At 37.6% G+C, this 18,569-nt stretch overlaps 1 protein-coding gene and 2 non-coding genes across 3 annotated transcripts in view; all 3 read left to right on the top strand.

Annotated features, from left to right (window-relative positions):
• Eif3a (eukaryotic translation initiation factor 3 subunit A) overlaps positions 1 to 18,569 on the top strand; it is a 31,709-nt gene that overhangs the window by 511 nt on the left and 12,629 nt on the right. Inside the window, exons 2-12 of the mRNA XM_036174525.1 lie at positions 7,295 to 7,485; positions 7,633 to 7,769; positions 8,543 to 8,706; positions 10,681 to 10,880; positions 12,129 to 12,337; positions 14,233 to 14,404; positions 15,393 to 15,497; positions 15,857 to 15,955; positions 17,435 to 17,551; positions 17,763 to 17,948; positions 18,169 to 18,516. Coding sequence (XP_036030418.1) covers positions 7,295 to 7,485; positions 7,633 to 7,769; positions 8,543 to 8,706; positions 10,681 to 10,880; positions 12,129 to 12,337; positions 14,233 to 14,404; positions 15,393 to 15,497; positions 15,857 to 15,955; positions 17,435 to 17,551; positions 17,763 to 17,948; positions 18,169 to 18,516 — 1,928 coding nt within the window. The remainder of the gene's footprint in view (positions 1 to 7,294; positions 7,486 to 7,632; positions 7,770 to 8,542; positions 8,707 to 10,680; positions 10,881 to 12,128; positions 12,338 to 14,232; positions 14,405 to 15,392; positions 15,498 to 15,856; positions 15,956 to 17,434; positions 17,552 to 17,762; positions 17,949 to 18,168; positions 18,517 to 18,569) is intronic.
• LOC118576933 lies at positions 15,606 to 15,732 on the top strand. The gene has a single exon (XR_004944123.1). It is a non-coding gene; the product is annotated as a small nucleolar RNA SNORA19 (small nucleolar RNA).
• Positions 17,022 to 17,153, top strand: LOC118576932. The gene has a single exon (XR_004944122.1). It is a non-coding gene; the product is annotated as a small nucleolar RNA SNORA19 (small nucleolar RNA).

The following is an 18,569-nucleotide window of genomic DNA, read 5'->3' as shown; positions in this document are numbered from 1 at the left end:
CGGCTTTTCAGACCCGCGGGCTGCTTGGGAAGCCCAGCGCTCCCTACCGCCATCTGGGAGTGCCGGGGAGGAGGAAACATGGCTCCCTCCCGGGGACAATGCACGCGAGAACTTCGGCTCCACCTCCCGCCGGGGCCGAGAACCTGACTAGTTTATCTCCACCCTACCTCTCAGGCACGTCTGGCCCCAGGTCCCACGCGGAGGCCTGCTGGGTCATGGTTCACTTCCCTTACATAGTCGCTCGTTTGCACTTCAGGCCTCAGATCCATTAACTTGTTTCCTGTTTCCTGTCCCCTGCCTACCCCCCACCCCTATTCATTAGGGTCAGTTCGAAAGCCCATTCTGAATCACGAAAAGTTAATATTCTTTAGGGATTTAAAAATGGTTCTCCCCAGACAAGCCTCTAGAAAAAATTGTTTCCCCAAGGTCACTTGGGAGTGTCAGGAAACTAGAACCAAGGTCTCTTGATATCCATATCAGCTTTTTTTGTTTGTTTTTGTTTTTTTTTTTCCTCCCTTTTTCTTCTTTCCGAAGCGCCATCGACTGCTATTTCTATTTCCATAAGTGTGCTTAAGCGCTAGGCTTGCAGGAAAGACTTGTTCTGATCGCTTCAGTTTGACATTGTGTGGTGGAAAAGTCGTGTGCACATCTCTCATCTTTAAAAACTGCCTTAAAAAATCCTAATTCTGTAGCTGTCCCCCCTTTTAATTCCCTCAGTCCAACAGATAAACCATGGATGTTGAGGATTTCTGTTTGGCAAGGTTGTTAAAAGTGGAGATCTCATTTTGTGAAAAGGCCATTTGAGTCAGTACTATAAAGGAATACTGCTGATAATCTGTCAGGAACAAAAATGTGTTGGTTGCATACTTCTGAAATGTGTTTTTTGTGGTTAGGGAATTGCACCTTTGAATTGTAGTAGTACTTAACTAAAACTGCAAGTTGCTGATAACTAACCCAATGCTACTAACACTAATTTAATTTATTATGAAATCAGAACTGTAGCTAAGTTAGGACTTTGGATCTTTTGAAACTTAGACTTACTTTGTGCTGTGGGAAATGGAATTGGGTGGACTTAGTAGGTATAGCTGTTGTATTTTATTTGTAACTTTCACCAGTGGGCGTTTTTTCCCCATAGTAGACTACTTAAAGCACTACAGTCTTTGGCCTACAGACATCCATAGTAATAATAGCTGACCTTGTTTTTCTCCTGTTTGGAATTTTCATGTGAACTTACTAGTTCAGTAACTCAATGTGTTCTAAATTTCTTTTTACTGTTTCTCAATTGAAGTAGACTTGATTAATGATAAGCAAGTTGAGGACAGTATCAGTAAAGTACTGTGTGGGTAATGTTGATCTGCTGTATTGACTTCTTGCTGCAACCCCATTACAGTGTCTGAAGTAGCAAGTAGTAAGTAATGCCTTAGCTTCCAAGGGTCTTGACATGAGCAGACTGTCTTTCACACATAACACCGTTTACAGAACGTTAAGTAGAATGATAAAAGGACTTTTCACATCTCAGAAATCTTGCTTACCTAAATGTTTTATCTGTAGCATCTGTAACCCCACGGATATTTAGTCTACTGAATTATTTTAATTAAATTAAATAAAATAGCCCTTTAAGTCTCCTTAAGTGGTAATTTTGAGGGAAAAATGTCAAAGCCTTTCACTTTATACCCTACAACTCCTGCCTTAAGAGATAAAGTTGTTAGTGAAACTCCACAACTGACTAGTAACATTATAGTTTAGATATTTAATCTGTTGCACAGATTAGGGAAAAATGAAGGATTGATATGAATGAACCTTTTCTTTATTGGTAGACACAGTTTCAATCATGTCCTAAAGATAGGCGTAGAATGCTAGTAATTCTACACTTATTCTAGTAGTACATATAAGTCTGGATTTCAGTTTCTGGATTCTTTTTTTTTCCGAGACAGGGTTTCTCTGTGTAGTTTTGGTGCCGCCTGTCCTGGAGCTCACAGAGGTCCCCCTGGCTATGCCTCCTGAGTGCTGGGATTAAAGGTGTACGGCCAGTTTCTAGATTCTTAATCTTGGATTATTTAAATGCTGAAATAATTTCTTCTAGCCTCAAAAGCCTTCCCATCCCATTAACTATGTAATTTCAAGGAACTAAATCTCCATGTTTGTAAGTTAGAGTAAGGACAACTCAACCATGGATCATCGTGAAGCGTTTGTTCCAATTTCAATTTTTTGTTTAAAAACATTCCTGTCCCACCCCCCTTTACTTTTCTGGGGGGGGGGGGCAGTAAGGGTGCCTCCCATAATTTTGTGTGTTTTGAGATAGTGTATCTTATGTAGACCTGGCTGTTCTGGATCCACCTACTGAGTGCTGGGGTTTTATATTTAAGTGTGCGTCCTTCAGTTTGAGACTTTCAGAGTTAGAAAGGATGAGTTTTGAACTAAAGACTTATCTTTTTTTTTTTTTTTTTTTTTAAGATTTACTTATTTATTTTGTATACAGAAGAGGGCGCCAGATCTCATTACAGATGGTTGTGAGCCACCATATGGTTGCTGGGAATTGAACTCAGGACCTCTGGTAGAGCAGTCGGTGCTCTTAACCTCTGAGCCATCTCTCCAGCCCGAAGGTGTATTTATTTTTGTGGGTTTTGTTTTAGTGCCAGTCTTACTTGGTAGTCCAGGTTGTCCTCAGACTTGATCTGCTGTTTCAGCTTCCTTCAGTGCTAATGATACAGATTTGATTCTACCACATCAAGCTTCTAAGCATGACATTAAGAAACCACACTAACAGCTAACTGTAACTCCAATTGAAAGGGATCTGTCCTGACATACAAAGGCGTGCATGTGGGGCACATGCAAGCAAAACACTCATACACATAAAACAATAAAATAAAATAAAATAAAAACTAGTATTTTTTTTTTAAAGTAAAGAAACCTCAGTTCCATTAAAAAATATACTGGGGAAGTGGATTATTCTTACATTTCCAGTGTTTTGTATTTATTTTATTATGGGTTCTCTCCTTAACTTTAACTTGATTTGTATTTTATATTGTAAACATTAAATAATAGTTTGAGGATTTAAATCCTTAGTGTGAAATTGAGGGTTGGGTATATGGGTATAATATGTCATTGTAGGGTTGCTGTTTCAATTTTCTTTTTATTTCATATGTATGTGTGTTTTGCTTGCAAGTAGTGCCCTATTGGAAGTCAGAAGAGGGTGTCAGGAAGTGTTGGAACTGAAGTTGTAGATGATGTGAGCTTCCATGTAGGTGCTGGGAATATAACCTAGGTCCTTGAAGAGTAACCAGTGTTGTAAACTGCTAAGCCATTTCTCCAGTCCTGTTATGGCTAAATTCATTTACTAACAAGTTTTTTTTTTTTTTTTTTTTTTCTGATAGGGACTTTAGGTTAAATTGCTTTGAAAAACACCTAAAGAAACATGGAAAACAACCTTAGGTACACTTCAGGAAGAGGATAGTACTTAAAACAGACTTTCTGCTTCCAATATAGTATCTAGCTGTACTTCCTTGTTTTGTTTGATAAGATTTTGGGGTAGCAGTGTGGCTGAAATGAAGATGGTCTTTTCCACATAATGTTGAGTTTATATGTGAATACTGTTTGATACTGTAAGGGGTGGGGCTAGGGTTGCATCTTTTGCTTAGCATACAGAGTGAGATCCTAGGTTTGGGCTCCAACACTGGAGGGAAAAATTGCTGATAAATAAGAGGACTCAGAATATTTTGTAAAGATGCTTAGTTTTCGATATATTGTGTGATATGTTCAGGTCTAAATGTTGGAGAGCTGGAGCAGTATTGTTTCACTGGAAGAACTGGGAAGCAAGCACCATTCCTGAAACCTTAGTCATTAAACCTGTAGATCTAGTAAGCTCCCAAATAAGGAGCTTTTATGGCCTTCTGAGTGCATTAGTTAAGTGTTTTACTTGTATATATGTGCACCTATGTGTCTGGTGTCCATGGAGTTCAGAAGACAGGTTATCAGATCCCCTGGAACCGGAGTTACAGAGGATCTTGGGGACAGAACTTGGGTGCTCTGAAAGAAGAGAGAGCAACAAATGTTCTAAAGCACTGACCACCTACCTCTCCATCGTCAATGCTGTATTAAAAAACAAAACAAAAAAAAACTGGTGCTGAGAATTGAACCCAGGGCTCTTTAACAATCTTACTTTAAGGAAGAACATCCCAAATTCGGGGGGGAAAATTGTTTGCTTCTTTAGGGGGTGGTGGAGAAAGGGTTTTATTGTGTAGATCAGGCTGGCCTCAAACTCAGAGAGGTCCATTTGCTTCAGCCTCCCTGCTGCGATTAAAGTATGGGCCACCACCCCTGGCCCCAAGACTATTAGGAAGAAAATAAACACTTCAAAAAAAAATGGAGATGTACTAAAACCAGTATTTTAACTCCTTCAAATTATGTTTTAAATGTGCAAGTGGAAGCTTTGTGTTTGTGTGTGAAATTCAGCATTTTCTGATTTTTGTCCTTTTGGTTTTTTGCAGCAGCCTCCCAAGTGTTAGAATCATTGGTATAAGCCACCACTCCTGGCTTAAAATTACTAAATTTAAAAATGAATTTAACTAGTTGACTAGATTAAATATTTTCTATTTCTGTGAAAGGGGGGGTGGTGGACAAAAAATATACCCATTTTTAATCTAGAGCCACTTCTGTTGACTGAATTTTTAAAGGTGCTGCATAAAATTTAAAACAGCAACTAGATTTGGAAATGTTACTACACACAATGCCTTCAAGCTCAAAGTCAAGTTACTTTGCTCTATAGTCTGTATTTTTAAAACTAACCTTAATTTAAATTTATAAAACAGTTCTGTTTCACAGAATCAAAGATAATACAGAGTTTTCACCATGCCCAGTTGTCCTCATTAATGAACATCTTAAAACAATATAGTTTTTCACTCATAACTAATGAGCCAATAACTGAAATTATTTTTGTTGTAGATGTAAGATCTTACTTTGTAGCTCTGGAACTCACTAAGTAGACCAGGCCAGCCTCCAACTCACAGATCTGCCTGCCTCTGACTTCCAGGTGCTGGAATCAAAGGCACGCACCAGCACCCCTGCCTAGCAATTAAATTATTAAGTGAAGTTTTTACTGTGTTCCAATTATCCTACTTTGCCTATTGTCCTTTTGCTCTGGGATCCTATCCACATACAACATTATATTTAGTTGTCATGTCTTGGTTGTCAATGTCTCATTTTCTGGTTTTTTTCTTTTTTAAAAAAATCATAGATTTGAGAAGTACTCCTGTCCTTTATTTTAATCTATTGGTGCTGTTGTAATGAGATAACACATTCTGGGTACTTTACCAATCAATACCAAGAATTTCTTTTGTTTCAGGTGGCTGAAAAGTTCATGATAAATAAGCTAGCAGGTTCAGTATCTCTCAGGGGTAGATTAATGTGTCCCTTGCCTGATTAAAGAGATAGAACAAAAAGTTAGCTATCTATAAAAGCTACATGTTGCATTTAGAGGGTGGAACCCTGTGATCCAGTCGCCTCTTTAAAGACTCAACTCTTAATAAAGCATTTCATTGTTGAGTATGTATCAATTTGAAGTTTGGGGAGGACACATATATTTAGGCCATTGAATCCTAATTGGTATTTCTCTTGATAATTGTTTTAGAAGTTTCTTTTAGGGTTTTGTTTGTTTGTTTGTTTGTTTGTTTTTTGAGACAGAGTTTCTCTGTGTAGCACTGGCTGTCCCCTCAGAGACCCTTTGAGTTCTGGGATTGGAGGCGTGTGCCACTAAGTCCAGCAGCTCATTTTTCTTTTCCTTGCTTTGCTTTGCTTTTAAGATTTATTTATTATGTATGATGTTCTGCCTGTATGTATGACTGCAGGGCACTAGATCTCATTACAGATGGCTGTGAGCCACCATGTGTGGTTGCTGGGAATTGAACTCAGGACCTCTGGAAGAGCAGCTAGTGCTCTTAACCTCTGAGCCACCTCTCCAGCACTCATTTTTCTTCTTTAAGGTTTATATTTTGAGTGGGCTACATAGAGAGACCCTATCTCTACCCTTTCCCTCAAAAGAAAAGGGTCTCTGTGTGTGTCTGTCTGTCTGTGTGTGTGTCTCTGTGTCTGTAAAATGCTGGAAGAGCCAGAAGAAGGCATTGTGTATCTTCTGGAGCTGAAAGTTACAGGCAGTTGTGAGCTACTTGATGTGGGTGCTAGGACTTAGGTTCTGTGCAAGAACAGGGAGGGCATTTATTAACCGTTGAGCCATCTTTTCCAGACCCATGAATCCCTTCTTTCAGTTGCTTTCTTGTCTTTTTTTGGTGTATATGTGACCTATTTACATGATAGGGGAGATGAACGGTCACATCTTCAAACTCATATCTATAACTATTCAATATAACCCCAATCAAAATCTTAGCAAGCTATTTTGTAGATTATTGTAAAATTTGTATGGAAAGGCTCAGACCTATGTCAGATTAGAGATGCCAGCTGACAAAGTCAGAACACTTATTATCCATTTCCAAGACTTCACTAGATTTCCTTGAGAATAAGTTCATTTAAATGTAGTCAACTGGTCTTAAAAATAGATAGTAAAAGCAATCTATTGTTTTTCTACTTCATCATAAAATAATTTACCAGAAATGTAATTATCCACAGAAATGTGATGAAGTCATACTTACACTTTTAGTTTTTGGGGGAGATATCCCCCATCTGTGACTTCAGTTTCTGGAATTTTAAAATCACTGAGTTCTACATGAATGCTGTATCTTAAGATAATACTAATTTGCCATTATACGTTGCATGATTATGAGATTGTTATTAGCCAAACATGTTGAAAAAAAGTTGGGAATGAGTTAGAAAATTAAATCAGTAAAGAGGCAAGATTTAGATTTTTTTTTAAATTAGATTTATTTATTTATTATGTATGCAGCATGTATGACTACAGACCAGAAGAGGGCGCCAGATCTCATTACAGATGGTTGTGATCCACCATGTGGTTGCTGGGAATTGAGCTCAGGTCCTCTGGAAGAACAGCCAGTACTCTTAACCGCTGAGCCATCTCTCCAGCCCCAAGATTTAGATTTTAAAAAATTTTTCTTTTATATTTATTTATTTGTGCAAGTTAAGGGGACCTGCATTCTTTGGTGTGCATGTGGAGGTCAGAGAACAATTTTCAAGAGTAGGTTCTCCTGTGTAGGTTCTGAAGATAAAACTCAAAGAGGGTCAGGGTTGACAGCAAAGGCCTTTACCTATTGAGTCATTTCCTTGTTCTGTCATTTGGGTTTTTATATAGTATATACAGCTAATTTTAATTTTCAATTTTTTTTTCCAGAATTTCTTGAGGTTGGCAAAAAGCAACCTGCTCTGGATGTTCTTTATGATGTTATGAAAAGTAAGAAACACCGAACATGGCAAAAGATACATGAGCCAATTATGTTGAAATACTTGGAACTGTGTGTGGATCTTCGTAAGAGCCATTTGGCTAAGGAAGGTTTATATCAATATAAGAACATTTGTCAGCAGGTACTGAGCTCGTTTTTCGTGTTTTTAAAGTGCTTTTAGTAACTTCTGGAGGAATTTACCTTTCAAATTAAATCTTATATCTTGATTTGCTTTTTAAACATTCTTTTAGTTCATTGGAGAAAAATAAATTCATTTTCCTTCCTGTAGGTAAACATCAAATCTTTAGAAGATGTTGTTAGGGCATACTTGAAATTAGCAGAGGAAAAAACAGAAGCTGCTAAAGAAGAGTCCCAACAAATGGTGTTAGATATAGAAGATCTGGATAATATTCAGACTCCTGAGAGGTATGTTAGTTTAATCCCTTAGTAAATATTTTGTGATTTTTTTTTTTTTTTTTTTTTTTTAAGCTGAGGACCGAACCCAGGGCAAGCGCTCTACCACTGAGCTAAATCCCCCAAGTATTTTGATAGTTAGCAAAATGTTTTCCTTTTTTTAAAAAAAAAAATTTTGGGGGGGGGGCTTTTTTGAGACAGGGTTTTTTCTGTGTAGAGGAGGATGTACTCTGTAGACCAGGCTGCCTCAAACTCACAGAGATTTGACTGCCTCCCAAGTGCTGGGATTAAAGGCGTTCACCACCACCGTCCAGCACAATGTTTTGTTTTTGTTTTTTTTTTACACGTGCCACTATCATCCCACCACCACCACTTAAAGGTAGGTGGTTATCAGAAAATAACTGCTTATCTTTGAAGTTTAAAATGTATACTTCAGTGGGTTGGGGATTTAGCTCAGTGGTAGAGCACTTGCCTAGCAAGCACAAGGCCCTGGGTTCCGTCTTCAGCTCTGGCAAAAAAAAAAAAAAAAGTATACTTCAATCATGTAAGCAATATTTAAAATTTATACCTTAGGATAGAAAATGCACTAAAATTTAAACATTTGTAACATTTACTGAGAATTCAAATACAGGTGGTAAGGTACAGCTTAGCTTGACTATGTATATATATATATATATATGGTTGTGGGAAGCATTTCTGTATTTGTCATTGTTGGTTTGGGCTTTCAGGTCACATTAAAATAAGAAATTATCTGAAATAGTTTTCAATGTGATTTTTCTTTGTAGTGTTCTCTTAAGTGCAGTAAGTGGGGAAGACACTCAGGATCGTACTGACAGATTGCTACTGACTCCCTGGGTCAAGTTCCTGTGGGAATCATACAGGCAATGTTTGGACCTTCTGCGAAACAATTCTAGAGTAGAGCGCCTTTACCATGATATTGCCCAGCAAGGTAAAATGACATTGTGAAATGTTAATAAACTGATTTGAAAAGTTAATTTTAGAATAGATTTTTGTAGATTAACTTCCTGTTCTCTATAGTTTTTAAAAACAGAACTAGTTTTATCCTTAGTGAAATGAGATTGACCTTTATTACATAAATAGCTAAAAAAAGCTTTATCTTACAGGTTAATATATTTCCATATAGATTGTTCTACTGACTTTTGAAGCCTCTCTTGCTTTTTTAAAGTTAAGCACACAGAGTAATAGGCTTCGTTATGGTATATTTTCATGTTATACTTCATTCTTGATCATCACCCTCCTACTGCCAACTCCCTGACTTCTCTGTATTGGCTCTACCCCCCCCCCCCCCTCCCCAAATCTCTTACCTTACTTTCTACTTGGATAGCCTTATACATGTGGATTTTTTTTTCTTTTTTTTTTTTCCTTTTTCTCCCCCTTGGGACACTTTCTCTGTAGTCTTGGCTATCCTGGAATTCATTCTGTAGACCAGGATGGCCTTGAACTCAGGTCTGCCTGCTCCTGCTTCTTGAATTCTGGGATTAAAAGCACATACCACTATGGCCACCATGTTTCTCATTTTTAAGTAGTATTGATGTCACTGATCATTTCATACTTGGTTATCTCTCAGCACACATTCTAAAGGACTAGACTGACAGCAGTTTTTGCTGCAGTGCATGTAGCCTTGTAACTGAATGACTATTTGACACCCCCCCCCCCCCCCCCACCCTTTTTTTTTTACTTAAAAGTTTACATTTCCAGTCTTAAGGGATGATTACCTCCTTAGTTTATCTGTGTCTGTCTTTCTGTCTTGTTTTCAGTTTAGTCCAGGCTAGGTTGGTCTAGGTTCTAAGGATTACAGGCACCCATCTACCACACCTGGCTCAGAATTTCTTTATATGTTGGTAACTTTCAACTGTGACTGATTCAGTAGGAATATTGGAACCTGTGTTTATTTGCATGTATAGCATATGTAAATATTCATGTCTCATAAGCAAACCTGGGCTTTTTGCTGATTTGGTAAAAAATACTGAGTTGGGGTTAAATCTTATTACTTGTTTTAGGTTTGTTGAAATAGAAATACTGTTTGTTTATTTTGAGACCGGGTTTCTCTGTGTAACCTGATAGAACTTGCTCAGTAGACCAGACTGGCCTTGAACTCAGAAATCTTGCCTGCCTTTGCCTTTTGAGTGTTGGGATCAAAGGTATGTGCCACCATCACTCAGCGAAATACAGCTTGTAAGAGCAAAGATGTCACCAGAAGTATTCTGATATAACATAGATGTGTATTTTAATGATTGAGCAAGTAGTTCATATGTTCTTCTGTTTCTATATTTGAAATTAGGTTAGGTTAAGTTCTCATTACATAGCTTTCATTAGTACAAAGCATGTCGCATTTTATGTATATTAGATGTGTAAGTTGATTGTATTTCAACTTAGCAATTTTTGTTCTTTTAGGTCTTTGAAGGTGACTCTTACTTTGAATAAATTTATTATTTTTTTTGTATGGATGTTTTGACATATGTATGTATGTATACCATCTGCATGCCTGGTGCCTACAGAGGCCAGAAGAGGGCATGAGATTCTCTAGAACTGGAGTTGCAGATGACCCTGAGCTTCCACGTGGGTTTAGAGAATCTAACTTGAGTTCTGGAGTAGCCAGATATTGAGCCATCTCTCTAGCTCCCAAGTCTTGTCTTTAATTTAAATTCTATTCATTTCCTATTTGTAAATTTCTGGAAACATATTTTGGGCCAGGACTTAAGACCATGCCTTTTATTTTGCTCAGGAGTGGTGGCATAGGTTCATGGAGGGAGTTAATTAAGACTTGACTTTACATAGAGTAATGGTGAGCTTAGTGAATCTTGTTAAAGTTGATCTTAATATGGGGCATATAAAACTTACTCAGATATTTATTTAAGTTGACAGAAAATATCTAATTCTTGTTTGACAATTATGCTTACAGCTTTCAAATTCTGCCTCCAGTATACTCGAAAGGCTGAGTTCCGCAAGCTCTGTGACAACTTGCGAATGCACTTATCTCAGATTCAGCGCCACCATAACCAAAGCACAGCAATCAATCTTAATAATCCAGAGAGCCAATCCATGCATTTGGAAACCAGACTTGTTCAGTTGGACAGTGCTATCAGCATGGAACTATGGCAGGCAAGTTAACTATTAGCTTTGTACCATTCTCTCTCTCTCTTTAGTATTGGTATTAGTTAATTTTAGTAGGTAATGTGAGAATTTAAGTTTGTCTGACAGGAAGAGTTTTAGACAGGAGGTTCATAATGTTTTTAATCGCTTGCAAAATCTGGGCCAAATCATGTAATCTTCTGTGCAAAAAAATAAAAAACTCTACATCATGACTGCTGCACAAAATGTGGTTTTATGATTGGTACCATTCTGAGTTGGGTAATCTGATAAAAGAACTATGGAGAAAAATATTAAAAGACAGAGATGTTCTTGTTTGTTGCTGCTGTTGCTGTTTCCTTTCCTCATTTTATTTGGTTTTGGTGTAAGGAATTAGTACCTGTTTGTGTATGTGCATGCTCTTCTGGACTAGGTACTGAACCCACAGCCTTGTCTTGGTAGACCAGCACTTATAATGAGCTAAATCTCCAACCCCCTGGTGCTGGTGGTTAAACCCATAGCCTTTTAAATGGTAGGCATGTGCAACACCACTGATTACATCTCTAGCTTCTACAAAGACTATTAAATAGTAGTTTCCTCATAATTTTAATCTGATAATACATTGTAACTTTATTGTCCTTTATGAGCATTTGTTGATGGTTAGAAGTTACACTTACCCTTTCCTTGGTTTGGAGAAGTGCTGCTTTAGGACCATGCATGGTGTATATAACATTTTAGAGAGAGCAGTGATGATGAAAAGCTTCCTGGCCCTTTCCCCCCCTTCTAAGGATATATTCACATCATTTTGTGGCTTTATAACTTGAGGGCTTTTAAATTTATTTAACATAAAAGAGCCAGTTGAAATTATAGGGAATTAACTGAAAAATTGGCAGTTTTTAGTCGAAATGTGTTTTAACTAAAAGTTAAAAGTATAAATGGGATTTAATTTTCTTCTCTTGCACATAGTATTTTTCCTTTTTTATAGGGACACCTACTATCTTAAACTAATACTTATAGAGGACAAGCAAATATGATTATATTAGGAAAAATGTTCCAGTACAGCCAAAGCTGCACAGAGAGAAGCCCTCTCAACAAAAAACAAAACAATATTTCAAAGATAGCATTTTTTGTAATTATAACTATTTCTCAGATTTATCACACAGGAATAAAAACCATGTTAAGCATTTTATTTTCTATTTTTATTTATAATGTTTTAATTTCGTAAAAGTGATTTGTCATTTGATCTGTTTTTAATGAAGTGGTTAATTTGTACATTTTTAGGAAGCCTTCAAAGCTGTGGAAGATATTCATGGGCTATTTTCCTTGTCTAAAAAACCACCTAAGCCTCAGTTGATGGCAAATTATTATAACAAAGTCTCAACAGTGTTTTGGAAATCTGGAAATGCTCTGTTTCATGCATCTACACTTCATCGTCTTTATCATCTGTCTAGAGAAATGAGAAAGAATCTTACTCAAGATGAGATGCAAAGGTAAGATATTATAGTTGGATGGTAATGAAATTAAACTTCTAAGTGGTAGTGTGGTCTAAAGCATGGAATCTTAGCTTCTGGACATTTTAGATTGGCTAATACTGTCGTGTCGTATTGCTAGTGCTTGGTAGAATGTTTTCTAGATTACTCCTTAGAGGCCAGGAGCAATCTCTAATTGTGACCACCAAGTGTCTCTGAGACATTGCTGTCCTTGGAGAGTATTCTTGAGCCATCTTCTACCTTTCCTGACCCCAGAAAAAAATGCCACCGAAAACCCATTTGAGAAAGTTGTGTATTCACAGAGGTAATGCTAACATGTGAACCTTCTATCCATGTTTTGGTAGATTGTCTTCTTAGAGCAAGTTTGGATAATTAGGTAACTCCATCAAGTTCTTTTCTTCTTTCTTGGTTATAAAACAGTAACTAGGGTTGGGGATTTAGCTCAGTGGTAGAGTGCTTGCCTAGCAAGCTCAAGGCCCTGGGTTCGATCCTCAGCTCAAAAAAAAACCCAGTAACTGTAGCTAAAGCACTTGACTTGTGTTAGGTTATATCCTGGTAAATCTACTGTTAAGTTGAAAGAAAATGTGTTAAGTAAGGATATATTACACTGACCTATTAACAGTGTAGTATACTAGGGGAGGAAGAGAGTCTGTTTACTCTTAGGATTGCATGGCTGGCTAGGAGCTGTGGATCATTGATTGCTGCTGCTTTTTCAAAAATAGTACATGTTAGGTCACTAGCCTGGGAAAAGATAAAAATTTCTATTTCTATTTGTAGTATGGTAAAAAATATGGGTATCTGAGTCATAAAATGGAGATTATTTGGGAGATAGGCATGAAAACACATTTCAAAAATAAAAGGGTGTGTGCAACTTGTAGACTATTAAAAAGAAAATCATGCCGGGAGGTGGTGGTGTACGCCTTTAATCCCAGCACTCGGGAGGCAGAGCCAGGCGGATCTCTGTGAGTTCGAGGCCAGCCTGAGCTACCAAGTTCCAGGAAAGGCGTAAAACTACACAGAAAAACCCTGTCTCAAAAACAAAAAGAAAAAAAAAAAAGAAAATCATAGTATAGGTTGAATGGTGGGGGTGGCACATACCTCTTAGCACATGGACTGAGGCGGGAGGATCAAAAGTTCAAAACTCAAAACTAGGCCAGCTTCAACTACATAACAAGACCTCTTCCAACAAGGATAATCTACAACAAACCATATCACATACAGCTTACTTTCTTTACAGTCGCTTTTTTTTTTGGTCAAGCTAGGAATGGAACCTATTGTCTTGCACAAAATAGGCAATTCACATGTCACCTTTTTTGCCCTTATATTAGTAAACTGGCTTTTAAAATGTGTATCTGTTTTTCTTAGTTTTGTAGAAGAATATGAAATCAACCAAATGGTTTTCCTTAAGGGAGTTAATGCAGTTCTTCCCATGAATGCTGTAATATTGGTTAGCAGCAGCAGATCATTTACTCCTGTGTATGCTGGGCACCTATGCTACTTAGCATTCTAAAGTGCAGACTTGTGTTTCAGGAAAGTAAAAAGTTAGGTTCTCTCTCCCTTTCCATTCTCTGTCATAATTGTGTTTACTTAAAGTCCATTTTCTTAGTTTCTAAAGCTACCTTTAATTATTTTGGTAAGGAAATTTGTCTTTACTGCTGTTGGGCCACATTCAGTGTGTTGATGAGATTGAGTTTACAAGGATTCATTTCCTCATGGTTCAGTTTTCTAATACTCTGGTATGCTGGAATAATTAGCATGAATGTAGTCTCCATGGTGTGCAACATACACACACACACACACACACACACACACACACACACATATATTGTTGATGGCATACAATAGATAATTAAACACATTTATAATATTAACAAATAAAACTTTGTTCACCACAGAATGTCTACTAGAGTCCTTTTGGCGACTCTTTCCATACCTATTACTCCTGAGCGAACTGACATTGCTCGACTTTTGGATATGGATGGTATTATAGTTGAGAAGCAGCGACGCCTTGCAACACTGCTAGGTCTTCAAGCCCCACCCACACGAATCGGCCTTATTAATGATATGGTTAGTATAAGTCTGAGCATTTATTGCTTTGGAGAGAAAACTTTGTGGTAAGTTTTAATTCATGACTAAATACTGGGAATTCAGATTCATTGTCAGGCTTCTAATTATGTGGACAAGGAACCAACCACTGATGCAATGGATATCTTGTTCATTTGGGGAGACTCACTAAAGCAGTGGTTCAGGGTATGTGATGAATTAGTTAGCTTTCAGTTACACCTAAAAGTGTCTGCATGGTACTGGTTCAGATCCCAGTGGACATCAAAACTCACTGGCAGTCTGAAATAGGTAGTGGTTGTATTTGCATATAATCTAATGTATAACCCCATGTAAGGTTGAAATATAATCTCTTAGAATACTTATATTTATGCCATGTTGTGCAATAGTTATATAAGCCATGTTTGGGTGATAAGAAAAAAGCATGTAGGACAGATTTCTTGAATATTATCTAAATATGATTGGTTGAGTATGTATGTGGAACTTGATACAGGGGACCAGACAGAGCTCTTAAATTAACATACATGATACTGTTCTGTTAATGGACACTGAGTTTTCCAAATTTGACCTCAAGGAGAATAGAGCTACCCTGGTAATTTTTGTGATACTTCATATAAGAATAATTTTTTTGCCAGACGGTGGCACACTCCTTTAAACCTAGCACTTGGGAGGCAGAAGCAGACAGATCCCTCCCTGAGTTTGAGGCCAGCCTGGTCTACAGATCGAGTTCCAGTATAGCCATAGGCACACAAAGAAACCCTGTCTCAAAACTAATCCCCCCCCCCCAAAAAAAAGGGGGAAGCTCAGTTATTTTGTGGTTTTGGATATGTAATTTGTTTTTTTTGGGTTGTTAATTATAGGTAGAAACAATATGGGGTAATTAATAGTAATGGTTTGGATTGTATTTGGTAAATTTTCTAGTTTTAGTATGTAGTCTAGAATCTGCTGGAAATTTTTCTTTTAGCAGTTAAACTTCTTGCCTTTCTTACTATAGGTCAGATTCAATGTGTTACAATATGTTGTCCCGGAAGTAAAAGACCTTTACAACTGGCTGGAGGTAGAGTTCAATCCACTAAAACTCTGTGAGAGAGTCACAAAGGTAAGACTTGGCATTGGGTGGTTTTTGGTCTTTACCACGTGGTTGGCATTACTGCAGTTGAGCATTGTATTTGTCTAAAAAAAGAAGTGTTCCCCTATATGTTGGGAAGTGCACATTTTATTGTCTTTTCTTTACATCAAGAGAAAAGATATTTCTGATGTGCTAAACAAACTTTTGGAGGTAAATTAGCAGCATGACTACTTCTGCCACTGCTGTCAGTCACCTTCAGACAAGTATTGATAGTGTCATAGGATGAAATTCGTATCTTTATATTTTGTATATAAAGAAGTTGAAAGTGTAAACTGTTTGTGTCTGCTACATATAAACTATATTTTTTCTCAATTTAATTGATTTTATAGGTATTAAATTGGGTTAGGGAACAACCTGAAAAGGAACCAGAATTGCAACAATATGTACCACAACTACAGAACAATACCATACTCCGCCTTCTGCAACAGGTAAAATGCAAGCAAATGCCTTATGGAGAAATTGAGATTTCTGCTGTTGGCTGTGTATCACTATTGCAAATACTTGTGTATGATACATGTAATATATATATGCACACACTTGCATTGTTTATGCACACAAGTATGTCGAGACCAGAGGTGGACATCAGCTGTCTTCCTTCTGTTATCTGTTACTCTCTGACTTGTATTTTGAGATTGTCACTGAACCTGAAGCTCACAGATAACTAGACTGGCCGACTCTGGGAATCTTCTCTCCCCTCTATAGCCCCTTTACTCTTTATTTTGATGACAAAACTAAAAAAATTTAGAATTACTTAAGTGAAAGCCATCCCTATTTCTACTGCTCACATTTCTATATTTGTAATTTTGAAACAGAATCAATGACCTAACAACTGTTCTTTCTCTCCTACTTCCCTTTCTTTGTCAAATACTATGAATTTTTCTTAGATTTTGGGTTGTTGTTGACCTCTTCCACCCCACCCCCCATAGAGTCTCACTGTTGGCTCTGGATATCCTGGAACTCCCTAAGTAGACCAGGCTGGCCTTGAACTCAGAGAGACTGGCCTGCTTCTGCCTTCCAAGTGCAGAGATTAAAGGCATAAATCACTATGCCTGGCCCTGAGTTTTCCATGCTAATATAGGGCTACCCCTTTTTAAAAAAAAATCTACCTACATGATTTTTTCATAGTCTGAAAGTTCCACTTAGGTATAGTAACAAACACACCAATTCCAGTGCCATTGGAGCTCAATTAGGGTTTCCCCATTAGAAAGTGTTATAGCACTTAACATGCATATACCTTCACATATGATCGAGACTCCTGTAGCACATAGAATTAGTCACATAGTTTATGTAATTAAAGCTTTAGCAGCTCCTGAGATTATATTAATAGAGCATTTCACCAGTAATGACTGGGTAGTTCCTCTTGCTTACACTGGCTGTTAGTGTCTTTTTGTCTTGTTAGTTCAGTGTCATGACTATGGTTGAGTGTTGCAGTTTATTAGTGGTATAAATGCTTTCTAATTTATTTTCATTTGGTAAGGGAGTATTATGATGTGTTTGCACATTTCATTGACCTGCTTTCTTTTGAATATGTGAGCAGTGTTATTTCTTATGTGCTATACAAATACTTGAAGGTTAATTAGCAGAGTAACTGTATATAGTAATACTGCCAGTCTCCTTCAGACAAAAAAAAATTTGAAAGTATATTAGGTAAGTAGCAGGCCTTTATCTACAAATATGTGGCCATTTAGGTTTTTTATTTATGAAACTAGGAACTCAGAAGATGGTTATGTTATGATCATAACATATGATTGAAACTCCAGTTCTGATAGTCTACTGCTATGCCGAATTGTATGAACTTCAGTTTTTTTCCCTTTCTGGATAATGGGCATAATTTCTGCCAAGAAATTGCACGTAAAAGTGTGACTAAATAGTAGCTGTTATTATTAACCCTGTGTTTTTTTGTGCAGGTGGCACAGATTTATCAGAGCATTGAGTTTTCTCGTTTGACTTCTCTGGTTCCTTTTGTTGATGCTTTCCAACTGGAACGGGCCATAGTAGACGCAGCCAGGCACTGTGACCTGCAGGTATGTGCTATAAGGGGACACTGATGGCAGGTTAGAAGGTCTTTGTGAACTAGAAAGACACAGATCTTTAGTTTCTCTGCTTTTGGTACAATGGTAACCTTTTAAAAGCTTTATTGAGCAAATTCTCATTACTTTTAACTTTGGATTGATTATTTCCTTCTCAAATGCAGTTGTAAATATAGGCTTGGTTACTGATACTTAATTTTCAAAGGTTCGTATTGACCACACTTCTCGGACTCTGAGTTTTGGATCAGACTTGAATTATGCAACTCGAGAAGATGCCCCAATTGGTCCTCACCTGCAAAGCATGCCATCAGAACAAATAAGAAATCAACTCACAGCCATGTCCTCAGTGCTTGCGAAAGCACTTGAAGTCATCAAGCCTGCTCACGTTCTGGTATGTGTCTGAGGGGGAATATGAGCTACAAAAGTTTTGAGGGACTTGTATATCTTTCAAACTATGGTTTGAGATGAAATCTGTGGAAGAGACTTTATGATTTCCTGTTCACTGGTGTTTGAGATGCTTTTGTCAAGACAAAGTCTTTGAACTGCCTTTCAATGGGTGATATTTTCACTACTGTATATTTGTAATCTTTTAAAATGCATTTGTTTTGAAGCAAGAAAAAGAAGAACAGCATCAGTTGGCAGTTACTGCATATCTTAAAAATTCACGAAAAGAGCATCAGCGGATTCTGGCTCGTCGACAGACAATTGAGGAAAGGAAAGAGCGTCTTGAGAGTCTGAATATCCAGCGTGAGAAGGAAGAACTGGAGCAGAGGGAAGCGGAACTCCAGAAAGTACGGAAGGCTGAAGAAGAGAGGCTGCGCCAGGAGGCAAAGGAGCGAGAGAAGGAACGAATCCTTCAGGAACATGAGCAAATCAAAAAGAAAACTGTTCGGGAGCGGTTAGAGCAGATCAAGAAGACGGAACTGGGTGCCAAAGCATTCAAAGACATCGACATTGAAGTATGTAGCACATTAGCCATCAGGAACTCCCATTTGGCTAATTTTGATATTTC

This window comes from Onychomys torridus, chromosome 1 (genome assembly GCF_903995425.1).
Source record: "Onychomys torridus chromosome 1, mOncTor1.1, whole genome shotgun sequence".
Classification (NCBI taxonomy): Eukaryota; Metazoa; Chordata; class Mammalia; order Rodentia; family Cricetidae; genus Onychomys; species Onychomys torridus.
Note: the sequence above shows the minus strand (reverse complement) of the source record. Positions and strands in the feature narration are given on the sequence as shown.